Source organism: Tachypleus tridentatus, chromosome 4 (genome assembly GCF_004210375.1).
Source record: "Tachypleus tridentatus isolate NWPU-2018 chromosome 4, ASM421037v1, whole genome shotgun sequence".
Lineage (NCBI taxonomy): Eukaryota > Metazoa > Arthropoda > Merostomata > Xiphosura > Limulidae > Tachypleus > Tachypleus tridentatus.
The window spans coordinates 20503468-20528635 of NC_134828.1; the positions used below are offsets into that span (position 1 = coordinate 20503468).

General features: G+C 33.4%; 1 protein-coding gene across 1 annotated transcript; it reads left to right on the top strand.

Moving 5' to 3' along the window:
• The first annotated feature begins 1133 nt into the window (after positions 1-1133).
• On the top strand, positions 1134-24364 carry LOC143248071 (serine/threonine-protein kinase ATR-like). The gene is made up of 6 exons (XM_076496508.1): positions 1134-1189; positions 7155-7239; positions 9347-9489; positions 12495-12594; positions 18974-19093; positions 21491-24364. The coding sequence occupies exons 1-6, from the start codon at positions 1134-1136 to the stop codon at positions 21710-21712; spliced, it is 726 nt and encodes a 241-aa protein (XP_076352623.1). The 3' UTR covers positions 21713-24364.
• Positions 24365-25168: the final 804 nt, after the last annotated feature.

The following is a 25168-nucleotide window of genomic DNA, read 5'->3' on the forward strand; positions in this document are numbered from 1 at the left end:
CTTCACCATCCACTTATCAAAGCCAGTTAAAATGGTGTATATGTGGCCTCTACAATATTTATTCTATTGCTTCAGCTGTGAATTTATAGGCCTATGCTTTACAGTAAGTGTCTGACTTGTTGGCATTTCAACAGTGAAGAAACAGCATAGAGTTCACTTTTTTTTAAATAATAGTAAATTAAAGCAAGTCAAACATATATTCAAATGTTCATTACACTGTTGGCTATTACAGTTGTATCCAAATCTTTAAATTGTTGTCTCCTTTTCTTAAAGCTCACACAATCTTGTTCATATTATATAATTTTTACTTTGTTGTTACAATACAGTCTGTGATAATTTCACTTCAGAAATAGCCAGAATACACTCTTTATGGCTAAACTCCCACTCAGACTGTCTAGATATATCTAAGTGACCAACTCAAAGTGCATTTTGGATGCATATTTGTTGTCTGAAAGAGGCCTCAGTTGCTTTACACAATGGTCTTCATGGGATATTATGATGCAATAATTTGTGATAGTGTGAAAATCTTGGAAGGTTCTACTGACATGATTCAGCAATATACAACAAGTGCCAATTCACAACAATTTAATCAAAGTATGATACATGCACAGCTATGTAACAAACCTGTGGTAAACCATCTCCACAAAAAATAAGTTAATTTAACACCAAAGATGTATTCAAACTGTTTAAATCTACCTGTTCATTGAGAGCATATGAAAATAAGTTCATACCATGAATGTGATGTTATGTAGAAGATCTTGTAACATAAATTTTCAATTAATTTTGATTTTTGCCATTGGTTATAATCATACACAACATTATAGCAAAGTTCTTGAGAAAACTTAGTTTCCTTCCTGAGTTTTAAAGTATAATCATAGTATAAATAAACTTTTGTATCTCAATAAGAAAATAAATGCTTTAATTAGCAAAGATGTATTTCCAACATTCAAGTGCAATATATATTTTTTTTTATATGTTAGTAATGTAAATGTATTTGGAAGAAGTGAAGAGGCATGTCACTTAAAGATTATTCATGTCTCTAGGAAATATTCAAAATACTTTTGGATTGATGTGGTAAATTTTGTTCCACCCTTGACTATCTCACATAGTGTAAAATTGTAAGAACTCAGCAGATGGGACCTTTATCAGCAGCCTCCATGGAAAATGGTGGATACAGTCACATTCTCAGGTAATTATATTAAATCTCCATTTATATAAAAGTATAAATCACCATACATGTTATCATGTTCTTCAGTAATTTTTTATATCTACTTACAAGGGAATAGTTAATACCAGTGTGGATTCCACCATGGTATCAAGTGATTGCAATTGATTTTATTTCTATTTACAAGATAAATTGTATGTACCAGGGTAGATATAATGTTCTCACGTAACTGTTTTATCACATTATAAGAAAAGTGATGCATTTCATGCTTACAGAATTAAGAAATAAGAGTTTAAATGAAAGTAACTAACAAAGGATTAACAATCATATTGACAAAAGTCTTAAAGTAATGGGCACAAAATAAACTGAAGAAGCAAAAATATAAAAGTTCTGAGGTTACATGGAGAATGGTACATATCATTGTGGATATCTTTGAAGTAATTGTTTTAATGTCTAATTACATGGAGAATGGTACATATCATTGTGGATATCTTTGAAGTAATTGTTTTAATGTCTAATTACATGGAGAATGGTACATATCATTGTGGATATCTTTGAAGTAATTGTTTTAATGTCTAATTACATGGAGAATGGTACATATCATTGTGGATATCTTTGAAGTAATTGTTTTAATGTCTAATTACATGGAGAATGGTACATATCATTGTGGATATCTTTGAAGTAATTGTTTTAATGTCTAATTACATGGAGAATGGTACATATCATTGTGGATATCTTTGAAGTAATTGTTTTAATGTCTAATTACATGGAGAATGGTACATATCATTGTGGATATCTTTGAAGTAATTGTTTTAATGTCTAATTACATGGAGAATGGTACATATCATTGTGGATATCTTTGAAGTAATTGTTTTAATGTCTAATTACATGGAGAATGGTACATATCATTGTGGATATCTTTGAAGTAATTGTTTTAATGTCTAATTACATGGAGAATGGTACATATCATTGTGGATATCTTTGAAGTAATTGTTTTAATGTCTAATTACATGGAGAATGGTACATATCATTGTGGATATCTTTGAAGTAATTGTTTTAATGTCTAATTACATGGAGAATGGTACATATCATTGTGGATATCTTTGAAGTAATTGTTTTAATGTCTAATTACATGGAGAATGGTACATATTGTGGATATCTTTGAAGTAATTGTTTTAATGTCTAATTACAAGGAGAAAGGCACATATCATTGTGGATATCTTTGAAGTAATTGTTATAATGTCTAATTACAAGGAGAAAGGCACATATCATTGTGGATATCTTGAAGTAATTGTTTTCATGTGTAGTTACATGATGAATAATATTTACCATTGTGGATTTCTTCAGGTAGTTGTTCCCCTCATTCTGGATTCCTGTGATTGGTGAGGGACCTCCCAGGGAGGTTCTGTTCTTTTAGTTTACCTCTTTTGTGATCTAAAGATCCACCAACATGTGTGTTGTGCATGGTGACCCATGAAGAGGAGGAGAAGATCCTGATGGTTGAGGGGTCCAACCCTAACATACCACTGTGGCCTTGAATTCCTGTAGATGGGCAGCCTTGGGGTGGCTCCCCTTGGGTCAGTTGGCTGGTTCACTTGGCCTAGGGTTAACCAAGTACCAGTGTTGGATGTTCTCAGCAGGTGTTGTGGACATTGTATCTGATGCTGGTGTTTGGGTATAGTGCTCATGAAACCCTGGTGTTGCTCCAGTGTTCTTGTTTGGCATTGTAATGCCATCCACTCATAGGGCTTTATGGTGGGTGGGGACAGTGGACACCGAAAAATTCATTTTTTATTATGGACCATCCAAATAAAAAGTTAACCAAAATAGTGAAAAACAGTTTATGAGTAAACAATAACATCTTGAAGATTCTGAGCAGCAATCTTTAACATTTGTAACTTCTGTACCTTATTTTATTATACTACATTTTCTTTCAGACAAACCTTTAGGGCAAATGTCTCCCTTTTTCATTCAGAAGGGACCAGAAGGTCTCACTGGCTCTCCAAAGTTGGTCAGAAGGATTCGCTCTTGTGACATATTGGTAGAAATATCCACATCTCGAGCACAGTGAATTCCTCTTACATTCCAAGGCAATATACCTATTGAGGTTATGCCTCATTCAACTTTGAATTCGTAACAAGAAGTTATTGTTGATAGGGATTTGAAGAACATCCTGAGTCAGAGATTCCCACTGGTTTCTCCCACCACAAGGAGTTTCTTCAGTAAGGTGTATCTCCACTCCCAAAGATGGAATTTTGATGCCGATCAATGTCCTCATTTTAACATTTACATCACAGCATCCACCTGCTACCAACAAGGCAGGTTATTTTAACTGCAAGGTACGGCCATACATTCCAAACCCTCTCGGATAGTTCCGGTGTCAGCCATTTGATCACTCGGAGACATCATGTCTTGGTTCCTTGACATGTGCTCGTTGCAGTGGCAAGGATTATGGTGCCTCTGAGTATGAAACAGACCCTTGTTGCATCACTTGCAATGGCTCTCACCCATCTTACTTTTATTCTTGCCCTAAATGGTTGGAAGGAATAAAAAGGTACAGTGTTTAAAGACGATTCAAAACATTACTTGCCCTGAGGCTTGAAAATTGCTATCTACCACTTTATGTTTGACTTATGCTGATGCACTTCATTCCACTACTACAGTGGGAGTGCAGACAGATCTCTCTGTACCTCCAAAAGAATCATTCTCAAAACAAACAGAAAGTCTTCTGACATCCATGGTTAAAAAAGTTAATGAATCAATGTCAACACCCATCTTTGTCTCTAACATTAATTTCAGCAAACCCCAATATCTGCTTCCTTTGGTTTTGGTTACACTTTCTTCTCCTTTCCCAAGGTGCAAAATGATCATTTGTTTGCACCCTAAGTCACTGGAATCCTCTTCTAACAACAAAGACTTGCCCAATCAACCCAGGGTAGGATCCATTGAGGTTGGTAAACCTCCCTCGAATAAAGACAATAAAGAAATAAAACATGGTCTGCACCCAATTTGCCTAAACATAAATAAAAGTAGCCACCTTGATACAATGTAAACTGTTGAAGTTTACATTCTAATCTGGGTGACATCAAAACACTTATTTCTTCCTACCATCCTGTATGTCTTTCCTTGCAGGAAATCTTTCTGAAACTTGCTGATACAATCACCTTTCAGCAGTTTTCTTTGTACAGAAATGACAGGCTGTGTGATGGACAAGTGCATGGAGGGGTAGCACTGTTGGTTGATCAGCATGTGCTTACCCTGTCTTTGTTACTCAACACACCCTTGGAGGCTGTAGCCATTTGTGTTTCTTTGTGTCGTATCATCACTGTTTGTTCTCTCTACCTGTTGCCTAGAGAGACCTATGATCAATCAGACCTTGATGCTCTCATTAAACAGTTGCCATCTCCATTTTTAATGCTGGGGGGGCTTTAATGGAAATCGTCCCCTCTGAGGAAGTGCTGATATTGATGGGAGGGTCACTCCGTAGAGTGTATGCTCTCTGATCACAACTTTTCTCTCTTCAATAGTGGTTCTTATACTTATTTTCATGCATCTTGTCAGTTCTTTACTGCTTTTGATCTCTCCATTTACTCCCCTTCACTATTCTCCCACTTTTCGTGGAGGGTTGACAATAACCCATGCAGCAGTGATAATTTTTCTACAATTTTGAGAGAGACTGGCTGTGGTCAATGCCACCCAACCCATGTGCACCAATGGAAAAAGGATCAAGCAAACTTGCTCTCTTTTACTGTTCTTACAGAACTTGATCCTGCCATCATCTGTATGCCATCAATAGATGACTGTGTGACAGCAATAACTGACTGTATTGTACAGAAAGCTGCTCAAAGTATTCCTAAAGCCTTGACATATTTTCCACAATATCATCATCTGTGGTGGAATCTTGCCTGCCACATGGCACAGAAGACTCAAAAAATGGACGTGGGATACTTTTCATAGGTATCCCACATTCTCGAATCGCATCGCTTTCCAACAGGCCCGTGCACATGCTTGGTGGGTAATATGTCAAAGCCAGAAGGACTCTTGGATTAAGTTCACAACCAACATATCTTTTATCACCAGTTGGGCAGAGTAATCACTTCTTTCCTTTGAGCTGATTGTCTCTGTGACTATAATCGTCCCCTTACACTGGCTCTTCATCAGTCTGTCAGTACATTCGGTTGGATCTGATGATGTGCACAATGAAATGCTGTGCTATCTCTTTCCTGCTTCTCTTGCTGTTTTTTTTATTGTTTTCAACCAGATCTGGCAGGAGAATGTTTTCCTGATGCCTGGCACTGAGCTATATTCCCATCTTTCTCTAAGCCTGGGAAGGATCCGAAGATTCCTTCAAACTACCATCCAATTGCTTTGATGAAATGTCTCTGTAAGACCTCAGAGAGGATAGTTAAAGCTCGTCTTGTTTGGTTCCTTGAAGAAAATAACCTCCTCTCGCCCACCCAGTGTGTGTCCTAACGACAGTGCTCCACCATGGACCACTTGATTCAACCTGAAACATTAATCAGAGAAGCTTTTCTCAAATGACAAAATCTTGTATCAATATTCTTTGATATTGAGAAGGCTTGTGACACAACATGGAGGTATGGCATTTCGCGAGACCTCCATATATATGGGTTACTTGGCCATTTACCCATGTTTATTAAAAAATTTTTAATGGACAGGTGATTCCAAGTTCATGTGGGTTCAACACATTCCCGTTTTTATCTACAGGAACTTGGAGTTCTTCAGGGCTGTGTTTTGAGTGACACATTTTTCAGTATAAAGATTAATGCCATCACTGAACTACTCCCTCTTACTGTTGCATACGGTCTCTATGTCAATGACTTTCACATTTCATGTCAATCATCAAACATGCAGTATATTGAGCGACAGCTACAAACTGCCCTCAATTGTTTTCTGAAGTGGATCACTGCAAACAGTTTTAATTCTCTCTCTCTAAAACTGTTTGTATGCACTTTTGCCACCAATGGGGTATTCACCCTGATCCTGAACTCAATATTGGTGAAGTTGTGCTAACTGTGGACTTATCTTTGACTGAAAGCTGAGCTTCATAACACATACCAAGCAGCTACAGGTCAAATGTACAAGAGCACTGAACATCCTCCACGTCCACTCTTGCACATCTTGGGAGTGGATCAATGTTCTTTGCTAAAGATATATCAGGCTATTACTTGATCAAAACTAGAGTATGGATCACTGGTCTATGGCTCTGCCAGCACCTTGGCCTTCAAGATCATCATCAGGGACTTCAGCTCTGCACCAGGGCTTTCAGCACTTCTCCTGTTCATAGCTTATACGTAGAATCTCATGAACTTTCTTTGCACCTCTGCCGTTTGCAACTGTCTTTACTGTATGCTTCAAAACTTCAGTCCTTACCATAACATTCCACCTGGGATTATGTTTTCCTTCCTCAGTGGGCCATGCTTTTGCAAAATAGACAATCAGCCATTGCTCCTTTTGGCCTTTGTATCCAAGTACAGTTGGATGAATTGGGTCTATCCTTGGAAACATTTGCTGTATCCACTTGTCAGCTAATCCTACCATGGCTTATTACAGTCCCAAGATGTAACCTTTCTTTAAGTCATCTGAGAAAAGCAGACACTCCTGATTGGAAATACTGTATGTTATTTGCAGAACATCTTTCAAACCACCCTTCCATTCCTATTTATACAGATGGTTCAAAATCAGGTGACTCTGTGGGCTCAGCCATGGTTTGGTGGTTGTGCAGAGAATCCTCTCTACAGTTTCTGTGTTCACTGCTGAACTGTATGTCATTTCTCTTGTCCTGTATCACACAGAAGCTAAGCAGTACTCAAATTGTACTATTTATACTGACTCGCTTAGTTCTCTACTGGTCCTTGAATTGTTTCATCTTAGTTCTTACTGATATTCAAAATCGACTGGCCCATTTCTCTTTAACATCTACTTCTGTCCAGTGTTTCTAGATACTGGGCCACATTGGTATTTGCAGGAACGAGCTTGGTGACACTGCAGATAAATCTGTCTGCTCTGGCTCTATCACTGCTGTTTCTGTTCCATACGTGGACTATGGTCCTGTATTCAAGGCTCATCTTTATGCCAGTTAGCAGTCGACTTGGAGTGAGCAACGTGAAAACAAGCTTTTCTAAATAAAACGTGCTATTGGACTTTGGCTATCTTGCTTTCTTAAGGACCAGAAATGGAAAGAGGAAATTGTCCTAACTAGACTACACATTGGTCACAGTTTTTAATTCATCGTTTTCTTTTATCTGGGACTGATGCACCAATGTATTGTGTGTTACATTAAGCCACATTTTACTGTTTCGGTGTCATTACAACTTAATTATGGCACCATTTTAAACATGTTTTGTCCCAAGGTTTATTTGTTAGATATTGTTATTGGCGATGGTGACATTGTCCACCTTTGAAATGTTTTTAGTTGTTTAAAGTCTATTAATCTTTTAATGCTATTTAAGTTTGTTTTTTTTTTTTTTTACTTTATATATTAGACATTTTTTGATGTGATTCACTTTTAAGGATCAAAGTACATCTAGTTCAATCTAAAATTAGAAAATGGCCATAACATCCAATAACTTGAAACCAGGAATGGAAAGACCAACTTCAGGTGACTAATGCTACTTTTTAACTACCTGTTGGTCATTCTGGCAAGTTATGATAATTATAATTATGCTATAAAAGTCCTTCACAACTTGTATTACTGTAGTTTTCTTCTTACTGCTGTAGACTAGATGTAAAAGTTGGATTTAATGCTATTTGTGTTTTTAATTCAAAATGTAACTTTGTTTTGTTTTATTTTAATTTCCTTTAATGAATTTTAATAATTTTACTTTACTTTTAACTTTTAACCAGATGTTTGGTGCACATAGCCTGGTTGCTAGAACACCAAATCAACCAGCCATCCATGTAATTGTTTCCATGTCTAGTTGCATGGAAATGTTACATTATATTTGGGGGTATCATCATATCATCAGATATTATTCTTTTATCTTAGTAACAGTGAATTAGAAGTATGTTTTTTTATTATGCTGCTTTCAGCTGTGTTTTCTTTTCATGCTAAAAAATGTTTGAATGGTTTAGAAAGATATTTAACATGATTCTCTATCTCAGTTGTGTTTTTCTTTTGTTAGTTTACTTTTTTTATATATATATATATACTAGTTTTTCTGTATTCGTCAGACACTGAAATGTAGTTTGTTAAGATTTTAGGGAGTATGTGTTTGTTTTTCTTCCAGACTACACATGTTGACAGATATGGAGAAAGCAGTCTAAGTTTTTACAGGTCTCTGCCCTTCATTTCAAGGAAGCTACTCCTCAGTCAGTAGATTGAACTCCACTCTTAGAAGAGTGGAGAGGAAGAAGAAAATTGGTTCAAGTATGTGTTTCAGGTTTTACTTTTATTACAAATAGAATATATAAAACTGCAGTCTCAAAAGCTAGGAATGATTTTTTTATCTAATGATATTGATAATTTAACTTATAGTTTGTATACATTACTGATTATTTCTTTAAAGCTTTAAAGATACCAAATGAGATGTGAAGAGAAAAATAGAAAGCACTTATCATTCTTGTTTTAAAAAAAAAGTGTCTCATTATATATCGGGAGCAGCTACTCTAATGATAAGAACTTCAACATTTATATCTTTGATATTGTACATTTTTTAGGTACGAGAACACATTTCTGAGTTTAAAAACATAAATTGTTTAAAGCAGATTATACAATATAAATAATAAAGAATCATTTAATGATCATATACACAAACGTTTTAAAATAATTAGTATACTAATAATCAAAGTCTACATTAAAACAAAGATTAAAATTTTATTAATCTAACCTTGAACAGGCACTTATAGTTCTGTTTGTCTCTCTAGAAATAATTAAAAGTAATATAGAAATGAAATTTACTGAAATACCATGACCCAAACTTAAAGATATACCATTTTAATTATAACAACTGTTTCATTGGTTTTCATATAATATTTGTCTATTTTACTTAATTCTTTATTTTAAAGGCTAAAATTTAGATGAATTATATTTTATGATTATAAATGTTTGTTAATTGTATATAACTTCCCTTTAAACAGTACTTAGTAGAGGAGATCTTGAATTAGAAATAATATTTTGTATTCATGAGTGTTTTTTTTTTAAACTTCTTTGTTTTACAGTCCTCACTTCGTTATCAGGAACCTCTTCTTAATCTGTACCGGGTTCTCCTTACAATAGCCAAGAACAACATTCCTGAGCAGACCAAAAAGATTGATTACGAAATCGTAACTTGCTGGTTACAAAGTGCAAAACTTGCCAGAAAGTAGGTTTTATTACACTGCAAATAAATTCTTGTAATCACCTCATCTGTACTGTTCCTTTAACTTTTCAGTCGATTATTAATCTGATCTATTCTTTCATTAATATCATATAGTAACATACATTTCTCTGAAATGTGTATGGAGTATTTCAGAGGCATCAGACCTGGAGGTGTTGTAACATCCCCACTTTTACATATTTTACATGCATAGCAACTGTAAATTATTATATCAATTTTCTGGTGAGGACATGCCCTAAATCTTTACAGACTTAGCTGACTTTGACAGCAGGGGGGAAACACTTTTAGCAGCTTCTTATACTTTAAATTCCTCGTTGTAAATTTTGCGTGTCTAGTCAAGCACTCCACCTATTTCTCTCCTTCCTGCACCACTAATACTGAAGATATCACATTGAAAAGTTCCTAAACCTGTCAGTGCATGCATGTAGAAGTTATTACTCATTTCTAATTCTTTGTAAGACATTATTGAGCTTTTATGTACATTCTCACAGAGAGAATATTATATAATGTGTTTATGGGGTATCATTTTCTTCTAACACTTTGTTCACATTAACAGAATCATTAATGTTTATTAAATTATTTTAATTTATAATCACAGTAAAGTTATATATTAGTCTCACAATTTATACAAGTAGCACACCTTGGTTGTAAGCTTCTGATGAAAATTTAAACTAAATGCAGTTTAAAAAAAAACAAATTCGTAATCCAGTTTACTGAGTTAAGTTGGGGGAGTATTTCTCATCAAAATCTGACTTTTTGATTCTGTTGTTAGTGTCACATAGTAAAATGTTAAAGAAATAATTTATGATCCATGATGGTGAGAAAACCTGCTACATAGAGTTTTTCTCTGCCCATACCAGCCGTTTTTACATATATATTTTAATTATGCATTGTCACTTTAGCCTAAAATTATGTCAAGTTAAAAGACATGTATTATTTGTAACCCAGTTATAAGTTTTGAAAGAAAACTTCATATTTAAAATGATTCTATCTTCATAGATAAGGTCCATAAGTTTTATACAGGAATGATCAAACAAAAGAGGACATTACAAACCAAATCATACTGTTTCAAAAATAATTTTGTTTACCATCTGGCATTGCTTTTATTTCTCTTTTTGTCAACAGTATGATAATGGAGATTTAAATGTGTGCCATTACTCAGAATATTGTAAGAACCATTGAACTTTGTTTAGAATAGATTATTTTTGAAGTTGCTTAATTTTTAGGGATTAGCTTGATACCAGAGTAGCAAAATGTCCAAAATCGTGAGGGTACAGACCTCAAACTTTACAGAAATATGGAGGCCTACTGATGGATGTAATGAAACTAAAGCTTGTTTCAGTTGATCTGATAGATATTTGATTATGTTCTTCTATCTCACATTTTCTGTACATAAGTGAATAAATACAACATACATGTTTCAGGGGACTGTAAGTCTGGCATAAGAGGTGATGAGGATAACATTTTGTGTGTGTGTGGATTGATATGGTTCTTGTGCAGAACTGGGTTTGAATATGAAAATGATATTGTATTGATAATTTGACAATTACCCCACTAGCAGTTTTCTGAACTTTAAGGTGGAATTATTCTGTGGCATGGTGGGCTTTTATAATAGATTACTTTTACCAGTTACTGTGTATCTCTTATATTTCTGAATTCTAGTGTTTTTTAGTCTTGATGTTTCTACAGCATATTGGAATCCACAGAAGATGCTGTATATGATCTCTCTCTGTTAGGTGATTTGATACAAATTAATTACAGTTGTTTTTGGCTTCTAAATGCTTTTCTGACTTAATATTGTGTACATATCCTGTATATGTGTTTTTAGAGAAATTTCTGACATATAGTTTTCTTCTTAGAGTAATGCTAAAATAATAGGACTTGAACCCCATATAACAAAAGGTAATACGAATAAATGTATACATCTGGTTACTACTGATATCATACATAATCTACCTAGGATATCAATCAATCTAAACTTGTATACCCCTATTGAAAATATTCAAACACAGAGAATGAGTCAATGATTTTGTTGGAGTACTGCAGCTCATGTTGCCACATAGTTGTGCTCTGTCTAACGATTGTACATCTTGACAATATTCTGACAGCACAGTCTCCATTACAGAAGGCTCTTTCATGCAACTGTCATGTAGAAATTACATCTGAAACTTGATAATTAGGCTTTTCAGCTCGTAATCTACAGATTACAGGATTGAACCTCATTACTGAACATGTTTGCCCTCTCAGCTGTGGGAACATTATATATTGTGACAGTCTGTCCCACTATTCAGTCTGACAAAGGTTAGTGGTGAATGGTATTGGCTAATTGCTTTCTATATAATTCATCACTCAAAATTAGAGAAGGCTAGTGCAGATGGCTCTTGTGTAGCTTTGCATAAACATTCAACAACGAGTCTCAGGACACCATGCTTTCTATAATTGATTTAATTTATGGGGACATTAGTTTCTCAGTGCTTGTTTTGGAAGTTTGTTAGTACAGGAATCTGTAAGTGCTGTATCTAGGTTTGTTTTTTTTATGATAATAAATGCTCTTTGTTTTAACTCGTGTATTTTTATAGCCACTTCAAGTTCTTGACATGCTTGAAGCTTTCATGTGTTCATCAACTAATCTTGTGCATATTAATAGCTTGTATTCAAGTTCACTGCTAAAGTCCAGAACTGGTACTAGATTTGAATCATTAGAATAAATATTATATTTGATAGTAATTCATCTGATAACTGTAGAATTAGTACCATACACTAAGTGAAGAATTTATTTAAGAATGAGTTGTAATTAAATTATATCATTAGATTTAACTGTTATTAAAAACTAAGAAGTATCTGTGTAATAATTAATTGCATAATTATATTAATTATGTAATAATTAATTGCATTATTATATTGCATACATTATGATTAGAATCCATTAACTGTACAATGAATCATGTCCATTAATTTTCAGAATAGTATTTTCAACCTGTGTTTTTTAGAAGTGGTCATCAACAGAGGGCTTATAGTTGTCTGCTAGAAGCTTCAGTATTAAACATACCTGAGACATTTGTGGAAAAATCTAAGTGGCACTGGAATAAAGTAAATATAAATCTCAGTGGTAATATTTTTTGTAATTATTAAAGCAGATACTGTTCTTAGTTGTTTGTAAAACTTTTGATGAAATTATTTAAAGTACCTCTTTTTAATATTTTTGAAATGCCAAAATTGTGAAATTGGAAGCTCCAGGATTTTGCTGTGATTTAAAATTTTTGAACTATTATGTTATAATGTAGTAAATTTGAAAATTATTAATTTATAAATGTCACTTTTTTAAACTTTGAAACTGTTAAATTATGAACATTGTATGTTCTAAATGTATACATTTGGAAGTACAAGATTCTGGAACTTAAAAGCATTAAGAATTTAACCTTGGAAGTGAAAAATTTTTATATTTGAGGCAGTAAAAAATGTTCTCTCATCAAACACCATAACATTTGGTATTTCTAAACTGTAATATTTACTTTGAATCTGAGTTTTTGTGAAGATTATAATGATGAATTTGTAATTAACAAAAATGTTACAGCAGTCTATTTATTTTGGCACTTTACTGGCAAATTTTAGTGTTTAGTTATAACAGTTTTCTGTCGACTTGCATTTTTTGAACTAATAGTAAATAAATAAATTTTATTTATGCATATGATTGTTATCTCAAATTAGAACCACATCAGTGCAGTATTAGTATCTTATACCTCTTAAAAAAAAAAACAATTAGTTCAAATGTGAGTTGCATTACATCAAAAATAAAATTTCCAAAATATATTTATATCTTCTTACCTTACAGTTATTATTCAGCTGCTATGGTTTCTTTTCCTTTGTCCATCTAAGTATAGGTCTGATTTTTTTCTCCCTTGCTCCAGTGTTTTATTTCACCTTTAAATCTATCTCATTACACTTTTCACCTACATCAATGTGACCTCTGTTTTAAAACTGTATATAAGCATTTCTTAACAGGTGCATGTAGTACAGTTGTTGAAGATATTTTATGCATTTTTCAGGTTATATATTTGACTTTCATGAAGTAAAAAAAAAAATTGTTTGGTATGTACGTTTACAGCTTGAATTCATGAATTAATGTATCCAGCATGGAAACAAATTAGGCCTCTCCTATCTCACCTCTGATATATAACATTGCTTTCAAATTGGGAAAGGAGTCGCTCTTAGTTGAGGCTGTCCATGACCTTATCTGTAGTAAGGTGGAAACATAGGTTTGATGTGGTGGTCTCCAGGGGACTGTGATGCTGAACTTTTAGGTGATCCTGGACATTCTGGAGAGAATTTAGATCTGTTTGCTTCTAATGAGGCTAATTTTGATCACCTTTTACCAACTTCTTTTCTTTACTTAGTTCATTCAGTGTGTCATGTTTTTTGTCATTACTTGGTGGGTTTTCCTTGGGGGTGGAAAGGTCTGAAGGTGAGTACTTAGTCCTCCCTCCATTCCCTAATACTGAGGCTCATATAGAGATGTTTACTGCTCAGTTTGGTGAGTACTTAGTCCTCCCTCCATTCCCTGATACTGAGGCTCATATAAGAGATGTTTATTGCTCAGTTTTGTGAAGGGACAGCTATGTCTTGTCTGCCATGTTTGTCAGAACAGCATGTTTAACTCATTATCATGAGGTAGATACACGTTTAGACTCTCAGAGAATAGATCAGCTCCTGAAAATGTGAAGTTCCATAAAGAAGTTTATGCTTAATCTGAATATATCACAGTTTTGTAGGATTTGTTTGACCTTAACTAACACTGTAATATTTACTGTATGGACACTTTTTTTTCTCCTCATTTCAGTTGTCGACTTCAACACTTTCCTGAATTTCGTGGCTGGTATTTCATTGAAACATATTAGAGGGCATTTGTCTACTTACTGACAACCTCCATGTGTTATATGAGTCCTTTTCTCAAACTCTTGATTTTTGCAGGCATTCCAGACCCTTCATATTCAAGAACTTATGTCACCCATCTGCATTCGTCTTAGTTGTTGGTTGCTTGAATTTCCTCAGCTCTTACAGGAGGTCTAGTTCCAATGTTGTCCTGACCCTAACAACAACCCCTTGTTTCATCATTACTTACAATATTTTATGCCCTTATCTACAGGGTTCCATGTTCAATTGATTGGAGTATTGCCAGCAGTGTAAATGACTACTGTATTCCTTTGTGTCCTGTGGGGACTCATCTACATTAATTTTTGTACATGTAGAAAACCTTTACCACAGATCCATGGGTACTACAGGCCCTTGCATCAGAATTGATCATTCATTTCTCATATCCACTACCATTTTTTCATCATCTTATAGTATTTCACTTCCTGCAAGTCCTCAAATGTTTTAACTTCATTCCATCCATGGTTATCAGAGATGTGTTGGTCATTGGAGTGATTGAGAGAGTTGTTTCAGTTCTTACTAAGGTTTATTTCTGTATATTTGTTGTGCCCATATTGTCATCAGTCTTTTCATTTAAATCAATTCCTAAATCTTCCACAGTTCACGGTGGAGTCATTCCTCATTCTATATTGGTGTTTTTTTTGTTGGGAATGTTGTTGACCATGTTTAATGTTGCTAATGCCTATCTACACATTTCCATGGTGAAGTCATCCTGCTACTATCTATGTTTTGTGCACAAGGGTTTGGTGCTGCAGGTCATCTCTCTGCCCTTTAAACTCACACTGGTTCCATATGTTTACAGTTTATAGTTCATGTTATTTTCTTTACCCTATCTCAAAATGGAATCAGTCAATATTAGCTATCTCGTAAGCACCAGAAAAAAACAACCAAAAAAGCACCCATCTTTTCTTTCCAGAATGACTTCAAATTGTAACATAAACCTACATTCTTTTATCCCAAGAAGTTTTAAGCTCATAGCAGAATAAATCTACTTATAATTAAACCATTATCCCACCATTATAAGATGTTAATCACCTGGGAAACATGCAGCTCACGTTACATTAATAAATTAAATTTACTCGTGAGTTGCTTGCTCATGAAAAAATATTATTATTACTTATTTTGCCTAAACTAAACTAAAAGGATACTTATTTTTACACTTTAGTTACTTTTATAAATATACATAAAAATAAAAAATAAAATGATTAACCATTTTCATTTTTTTTCTTGCTATTGACTATTAAAGTTTACAAATCTTTTTTAATTAACCCCATCCTCTGGGCCTGTGCACACACCATTACATGGACATCTTGCTACTAGTAGCAGCATCACAGCACAGTCAGATACTATTTCTCTAAAGCAAAAAAGATAGAATTTATTATCAGAGCTAAAACTTCTCATTTTCTTTGGAACACTCAACTACCAGCCTTTTGGTCTCTAGTAACCCACCCTTAGGCATTGACAATAGTTCTATTCAGTCATAACTGGACTGGATTGTGCTTATACACCTACCCACTGATTAATCTGTTACCCAGCTTCCTAGCAATGATTTCTTCAATCTCTTGTCGTATTCTGTTGATTGCACGAGATTGGCCTAATCAACCCTTATCTCATATACCATGTACCACTTTTCCCTTAGGGTTTATTTTATGTTGCTTCTGGCCTGTGGACATCACCAGTCAGAGTTATTTGCATTACACTTACAGAGGACACTTTTTCATTCTACCCATGTCCTTCTGTTTCCAGATAGGTCCTCCTTACCTTACCACTGGCAGCCAGGGAAAGGGATAAATACTTTTCACTGATTCATCTGACCTCTTTATTTTCACACATATAAATGATGGGTCCCCATTGTTTCTTATGTCTAATGAAGGCCTTGAGGTGTTAGGTTGCCTAAACTAAAGGTTTTAGTGGTGCTGGACAATGGCTTTTATTTATTGTGTCTCTTTAGTTTCCCAGGGCTTACCTCTGGTTACCTCAATGGGATGAGTGGTAGAATTGATCCATATTGATTTTTATGGGCTCTCTCTGAAGGCAAGGAAAATTCTACAAGTCTCAACTTATCAGATTCATCACATTTCTATGTTCATCGTGGCCCAGTTGAATTGCTCACTGGAGGACATTCTGAGCTTGTGTGTGAACCTTCCCCAATACTTTTATCTCACATTATTTACATAATCTGGCATTATCTTTCTTTGAGGGTTTTTTTACTACCCCTACATCTATGTTAACCTCATCTGCTAGGTTATACTGAAAGGTGAGTATTTGCATTACTAATCTTCTCTCTTTTTTTTTTAATTTCAAAATTCTACTTTTTGGTGAGTGTTGCCCAATCAAGTGTGCTTTTATCAAACCAAATTCACTCTAGCAACTACTGACACAGTATACTTTATCTAGGTTGTTACAGGCTCTGTGGAAATATGGTGTCACATACAACCACACAGAGACAGACTGAGTGGTATTACTCTACTATGCTGGATTACCACTCAGAAAATATAATGAATAAAGCATAAGGGGTTCTTCCCCATCTCTGCTGATCAGTGGATTGAATAAATCAGGGTCAGTTTGCTTTTAGAAATTTAGGAAATTTGGTTCACTTACTTTGCTGATTCTAGAGCATTGTTTTTTAGGACTTCTCTAATGTGCACTACCCCTGCCCCCAGTTAGAAACCTTTCTACTCAGGATTTTGAGTGTATTTTTTTTCCAGATTTTGGTAGGAGCAGCACCAGCTTAAACAGGAGCTTACTCATAAGAGTAGTTCAGTTTCGACACTCAGCTATCCAGTTGGGTTTGGTGTGGTCTTTCTTCTTGATTAATGTTGGTTCAGTACATTGTTCATTGTCACTTCATAATTGTGGATGCAGAGTAGTCCCATTCTGTGTTTTTGGTTCATCACAGTTTGTTCCATATCTTTCCAGTAATTCCAGGGACAAATGGAATTTATGCTGCCCACTTGGCTAGGGAGAGAGGATGAGTGTCTGTAATTTCAGGTTGGATAAGTTCTGTTTCCTCAGGTTAAATATTGCATGCAGTGTCATGTTATTCCAAATCTGTGGTTTTGCTTTTGGACTTCTTCAGTTTGAGGAAAGGGCTTGTCCACATTGGTGTTATTTATTTACTTCTTATGATTCCAGATGCATCACTCTGTAGCTATGGGTTTGGATCCATCCTGTCTCACACACACATATATATATTATGATCCAAATGCCCTATCCACCAACATGGGATTTAGGAACCATGATCCTGTGATTCCAACCCTGAACAGTGATACCTTGGATATGTGGTTGGGGCTTGGCCAGTGATTATAACATATCATTTCAAGTTCCACATCCACTGCACAATTTAGTTTCTGAGTGTGTAACATGCCTGTTGTGGCTGTGGTGCAGTTCCTCACTATATTGTTAGTATTATATATTTCTTTTAGTATGTCCACAGTCTATGCAGACATTCATAGACTGTGGATTGGGTCTGTCTCGAAAAAATGTCAGTATTGTGTGGAGGTGTTTATGAACACTATCAATATAAGATAGAGGGCACATTGATGTAGGTATTAACTTCAACTTACTTTTTACTTGTGAACAAATTCAACACTGTAGGTTTTAGATTACATGAAAGTTAACAATTTCCAAATGAGTGTTGCTCTCTTGAATTGTAAGATTTATAGTTTAAAGTGAGTTTGATTTGTTTTGAGTATTTAATGTTATGTGGTTTGGGTTAAAATAATGAACAGTAAGTTTTCTGTGAAAAATCTTACATTTTAAAATATTATCATATATTTCTGATGTACTAGCTTTCTATATATTTTTTCCCCTACTGATTGAAAAGTTATATCTGACTTTTAAACTATAACACCTCAAATTGAATGATCATGTGTCACTTTTCTTAACCTAATATTAAATTGTACTTGTGATAATATAGTCTTAGATGATTAAATGATCCTGTTTCCATTTAACTGTGCCTAATGTTGAACTGTACTTGTGATAGTGTAAACTAAGATCTCTGTATAGAATAATCCTGTTATTCAACTAGGTCTTTTCTTGAACTGTACTTGGGATAAGCTAGTCTTTGATCTATCTGTATAATAATGTAGATTTGTAACCACTGTACTGAATGACCCTGTTACATCTTACTGTGGTCTAGTATTAAAGAAAAATGGAGAATAAAAATTTATACCACAAAAAATGATAAATAGCCTGAACATCCTTCCTCTGGTGATATTAAAATTTAATGAAACAGAAGGGTTGATAACACAGTGTTATCAAGTAAAGAATCTTCAAAACGGATGTTGTACAAGATATTTGTAGAAACATACATGTGAATCAGTAGTAAATCAATATTATTTTAAAATTATGTCAAAATTGATATGTATATAAAAATTGAGGTTTTAAATGTTTTTAAGTTTTCAGTAGATATTGATATCAGTTAAATAGGATGATACACCAAAAGTTATATGATATGCAAACTTGTCATGTTTCTAAAATTTTAATAGCCAGCTAGTACTCTGGTACCTGTATGCTTATTTTGTGACTTGTTATACAGAATGAACAGGAACAAGCTATCAATATTCTTCAGAAAGGAATTCAGGAACATTTTCCAGATGTTTCTCAGTTCAAGAATAACCCATCTCAAAAACAGAAAGAGGCTGCTGCTTGTGCCAAGGTAATAATGGATGCTACTTATACAGAAGTTTTAACACTTATGTTACATTACTTAGATACTTTTTGCTGATGATAATGTAGAAAATATTAAACATGTAGAACAGAGGTATACAACATGTGGCCTGCAGGTCAGATTTGGTTCACCAACTCACTATACAGCTCATGACATGAAATTATAGTGCTTAAATTTGATAGTTTTGTTTTTTATCTGATGAATTATTTTTCATCTGTTATTAAATTTAAGAGTTTCTATATCACAATTTAATAGAAATTTGATTAGTTTTATAGTTGGTAGAAAATATAAAGGACTCTTTTTTTGCTTATTTTATAGAAAGAAAAACGTTATGGCCTGCCAACTCTCACACTTTCAATTGGCCCCAACCAAATAGAGTCAACATTTTATAGGCTGTAGGTTGGCCTGAATTTAAAATGTGATTGATTGTTTATCTATTTTAATATTGCGTGTTATTCTTTAATGTATAAGACACAAAGTTTAAGTGTCTTACATTCAGAAGTTTATTAAACTACTTCGTGTTTGTGTTATACTAATTACAATAGCATAGCTAATAATCCATATTTTAATAGTGTATAAGTTTTAAATTCTACAATATTTAAAATCATGTATTTCTTCTGTTCAGACATCTTTTCTTCTAGCATGTCATCTTTCATATTTTATCAACCACTATTCAGAAAAGTAAAAAATTCAAAGTAAATTTCTCTCTATAAACTCATCATGACTCAGACAAACCAGATTTTTTTATAGCTTTCAATTCTGTTTGGTTACAGAGCTATCAAAGAGAAAATCAGACCCTTCCTGTCACATCATGCCTTTCATAATTCATCAGTTCTTCTCTCTATGTTTAATGATATGTTACCTATGATCAATAGAAAGTCAAGGTTTTTTATGTATCAAATGGCATATTGTACAATGTTCTGAAATGTTGATGTCACTCGGAGTACAAACGTTGTTCTTACAAGAAAGTTAACAACTACGTTGAATGAATTTGTAACGACTTTTGTCACATAGCCAGAAAGCCAGGGAAAATTTTGAGAAATCTATATTGTTTGGTGCATTATTTAATTAAATACAAATTATTAAATGCATTACTATTAGGAGTCTAGCATAATTAGGATGAAGTCTCTTTAATAGTCAATAGCAAGAAAAAATGAAAATGGTTAAGCATTTTATTTTTCATGTTTATTTTTATGTATATTTATAAAAGTAACTAAAGTGTAAAAATAAGTATCCTTTTAGTGTAGTTTAGTTCAGACAAAATAAGTAATATTTTTTTCATGAGCAAGCAACTCACAAGTAATGTAATTCATTAATGTAATGTGAGCTGCATGTTTCCCAGGTGATTAACATCTCATAATGGTGGGATAGTGGTTTAGTTATAAGTAGGTTTATGTTACAATTTAAGTCATTCTAGAAAGAAAAGATGGGTACTTTTTTGGTTGTTTTTTTCTGGTGCTTACAAGGTATCTAAAATTGACTGATTTCATTTTGAGATAGGGTAAAGAAAATAACATGAACTATAAACTTTTACTGGAACAAAAATTGTTTGAAATGTATTACTTAGGAGATTATAGGGACTACACAAAGGAAATTTGAGATTCTTGAGGTGACAAAAAGTATTTTTTTTATTTTAATATGAAAATTACTTTGCCTGTGGACTATTCAAAGTAAATGCTCAATAAATTCGTGAAAAAATCTCCATTGTATTTTTTTTAATTCTTCACTAAAGATATGATTTTTTGTATGTGAATGACTTGGAATGTTAACTGAAAGTATGCCAAATTTTGTGAGGACAGATACACTGTTTTGAAAGTTAGAAGTATTAAATATAGAAAGAGTAGAAATGAGTGCAAAGAGGTCTTGTGGTCATTCAAGTCAACCAAGCCCATGTTGAGAGAGTTAACAATGGTATTTCTTTTTTGGGTATTTTAACAAAAGCAAAAATACATAATAAGTGCTTCATTTTTAACTTTTCTAATGGTAAGTTATGATTTAAGAAAGCTGAAGTTTTCCATTCTCATTTCAAAATATCTAATATTTTTGTGAAATATATACTGCCTTTGTTACACTGTTAAATCCTCCAGAGTTTTAATAGTTTATTCAACTGTAAAATTTGAAGCTTCAATCTGATCAAATAATGTAAAATATTATTCCATCACCCTAAACTATTGGTATCTTCTCCTTCCATCTGGGTTATTAGTGTGTAGATATAAAATCATAATGTAGATTGGGTGTTTTGAATAAATTCAAATCTGAATACTGTGGTAGTTCCATCTCTGTATAAATTTTGCTTGGGACCACATGAATAATATAGAGCATATGAAATAATTTAAGATAACTAAGTTCATTTATTGTAATACCACTTTCTGTTATCTTTATCAGGCAACATTAATGCTTGCCAAATATAGTGAAGAATTGGCTGTCTTGGAGAGTAATGCCCTTATTCTAATGTACCGAGATGTGGTTGCCATTCAGCCTGAATTGGAAGAAGGTCACTTCCATTTAGCCAAGTATTATGACCGAGTTATGACTACATTAGAGAAATCAGAAAAGAAAAGGTGTGTGTGCCTAGGTTGTTTTTTTCACAAAATATTTTATTGCTAAATTTCTTACACAGTATATGTTTTTTCACACTCAGAATTTTTTCTTCATCGAACAAATTCATCATTATATCATATACATCTATGCTGAATGACTTTGCTTGACAATTTCAGGGTTATGTTGCACTTTACAAACACTGTTGAATTAACATCTTCTGATAAATTTTACTATTTTTTCCTTTAAATCTAATTTGTCTTTATATTTTTTATGTTTAACATTTTCTATACAAGCACCCTTTTCTGCACTTTGCAACCCTTTTACAGAATTTCATGATAGTAGTATCAACATCTTCAAATAAAGATGGTCACAAATAAAGTTAATAAATCAAATGTTAAAAACATGTAATATTATGTTAGTTTGAATTCTTAATTTTATACAGTATGAAAATTGTGATGTCTACTCCCTAAGTCTCCTCTCTAATTAATTTACTATCCCTTCAAGGAATAAGGAACTGATGTAAATTACTTATTATAATATTGTTACTACTCAGGCAAAGCATAATTTTGTAGTGATTAACCACATCGAGGCAAATTTTCCTATGGATTGGAGGCAGAGGGCATGTTATCATGTTTGTAGAGTTATATTCAAAATATTATTGAACTACTATTTTATAAATTCATGTCAGTAAATTTGGCATAAAACTATACATTATTTAATTTCTTAATTTGAAAATAAATATCAAAATAAGATTGCTAAATATCAGTTTTTTTTGTCATGTGATGTGTTTGGTCATATTACATTTTATAAAGCTCACAATACAACATCTCTAGTTTCTTATGAGTTACAAACTCAAATTATTAATATTGCAAGCTGGAATATAAAATAAGAACCTCTTATATTTTCTGTGTCATGAGATATCATTCTGTTCAATGAATCCACCATAATTGCTCTGTCTCCTTTTCCATTTTTGAAACCATATTTTTACATATAACCCACTGCACTTCATGAGGTATACATAGCAAATCAAAAGCTCAGACTTCTCCTTCACATTCTTTTCTCAGCCTTTGCAAGGCTTAAGTACTAAAGAACCACCTTTTTTAAATATAGACAAAATGGAGATTGGATGTATTTTTTAGACCCAAATGCTGCTTAGTTGGTAGCCTTGATACATTGCAGTGAAATTCTATGGCATTTACATAATAATTTATATATTTTTTTGTCATTTCAAAATGCATATATAAAATTTAAAAAGATTATTTTGTTTTATATTTTTCTCGTGCCAAATTTAACAATGTTTACAGTTTATGCCAAGCAAGTATAAACCTTAACATTTGTAGGTAGCAAAGATAATTATTTTCTATATTTGTTCACATAGTTTTCTGTTTTATGAATAATGACTGAAATTTAAAAATTAATTTGAAAATAGTAATAATATACATACATACATACATAATGTAACTGAAATGTGATTATATTTTACAAAACACTAGGTGCACTATTTGTAAAAAACTAAAACAGTTGTACTTTTTTAAAGACCACTGTTGGATATGCTAACATGAGCTGCTCATGTGTCACGTGATTGCAACTTTTGTGGCATTACTGTTGTTCAGACACAGCTGAAAGCTCAATAAAAGATAATAAATGTAAATAGATGAATAATGTTAAATTTAAATTATGCTTTGTTCATTCTAAAATTACTGTAATATGTTAATAGGAAACTTCAAATGTTTATTTTAAGTACAGGATGTTTGGAAAGTCACTGCGCAGTTTTATAATCATGTACATGTTTTGACTGTTTTCTTTGGCTGTGATATGTAATTAAGCAATACAGGGTTTTATATATAAGTAGAAGACAAGGAAAATAAGGGATTAATGTCGAGAAAAATTACACCAGTGACAAGTTTATATAAACTATGTCAAGTGTGTGAGTGGTGAATAAACTTAGCTGAATATGTCTAATGTTACTGGGACCATTATCTCAGTTTAGTGAAAGTACATTTGCTTTGATGACTTCTGTTGTTTATTAACATGCCTTTCCTTTCCAGTTTTGGGTTGTGTTGGAAAACAGTTTTGTTTCCTAGTAAATAATAGCAATTCTTCAGAAGGTATGCTCATGGGGTAGGTAATTTTATACACTAATGTCAGTTGCATGTTTGCCAAGTGACTTACTACTAAAATGGCAAGATTATTCATTAGGCTTGTTTCAAAATAGCTTTAAGCTATTTAGGATAAACAAATTGTATTGTTATGTAACAATATGCAATCATTCTATAAGGAAAAGTATGATGTAGATTTATTGTCTGGTTATTTATGGTGTCTTTAGGTTGGTAAGCATTTGATACTAATTTAAAAGGTTTTAGAATTGTACAGATGAAGATTTGCAATTTTCAGATAAATAAAAGTATTTTTCATCTTAAGATTGAAATTACTTTTCACTCTTAGAAGTCAGCATTTTGACTTCATGTGTTCATGATGAAGTTTTCAGTAGAAATACTTAATTAAAAAGTCATTCTGTTAGATACAAAATAGTGGTAATATTTACTGATACTCTGCAAAACAGCATGAAGATATTCTTACATTATCAGAAGTTATAGTATGACTAATATAGTGGTTACCATGGTGGTTGCAAATGAGATGTATATTCCAAGTTCGTGTGGGTTTGACACTTTCTCATTCTTTTCTATAGGAACTTGGAGTCCTTCAAGGCTATGTTTTAAGTGTCACACTTTCCAGTATAAAAATTAATGCCATCACTAAACAACTCCCTCTCACTATTGACTGTGTCCCTGAGACAAAGTTCTTGGGGCTTCTCTTTGACTGTAAGCTGATCTTTATACCACACATCAAGCAGATATGGGTCAAATGCACAAGAGCACTGAACATTCTCTGTGTCCTCTCTTCTACCACTTGAGAAGCGGGTCAGTGTTCTATGCTAAACATATATCGTGCTCTTATTCTATCAAAACTCGACTATGGATCACTGGTCTCTAGCTCTGTTAGGACCTCGGCTTTAAAATACTGTATCCCATTAATAATCAAAGACTTCAGCTCTGCACCAGGGTTTCCTGTACTTCCCCAGTTCAGAGCTTATACAAAGAGTCTCATGAACCTTCTTTGCACGTCCGCCATTTGAAACTGTCTTTACTATGTGCTTAGAAACTTCATTCCTCACCAAAGCATCCCATCTGAAGTTGTGTTTTTCTTCCTCAGTGGGCCTTACTTTTTTCAGAATAAACGATCTACCATTGCTGCTTTTAGCTGGATGAATTTGGTCTGTCTTTGGATAACATTGGGGTATCCTCTGGTCATCCTATCCCGCCATTGCTTCTTACAGATTTTAAGTAATTTGTAGTGAGCAACGCGACAACAAACTTTTCCAAATAAAACCCTATATTGGACTTTGGCCGTCTTGCCTCAGTAGGGATCGGAAAGAGGAAGTTGTTCTAACTAGACTACGCATTGGTCACAATTTTTAATTCATCGTTTTCTTTTATCTGGAACTGATGCACCAGTGTAACA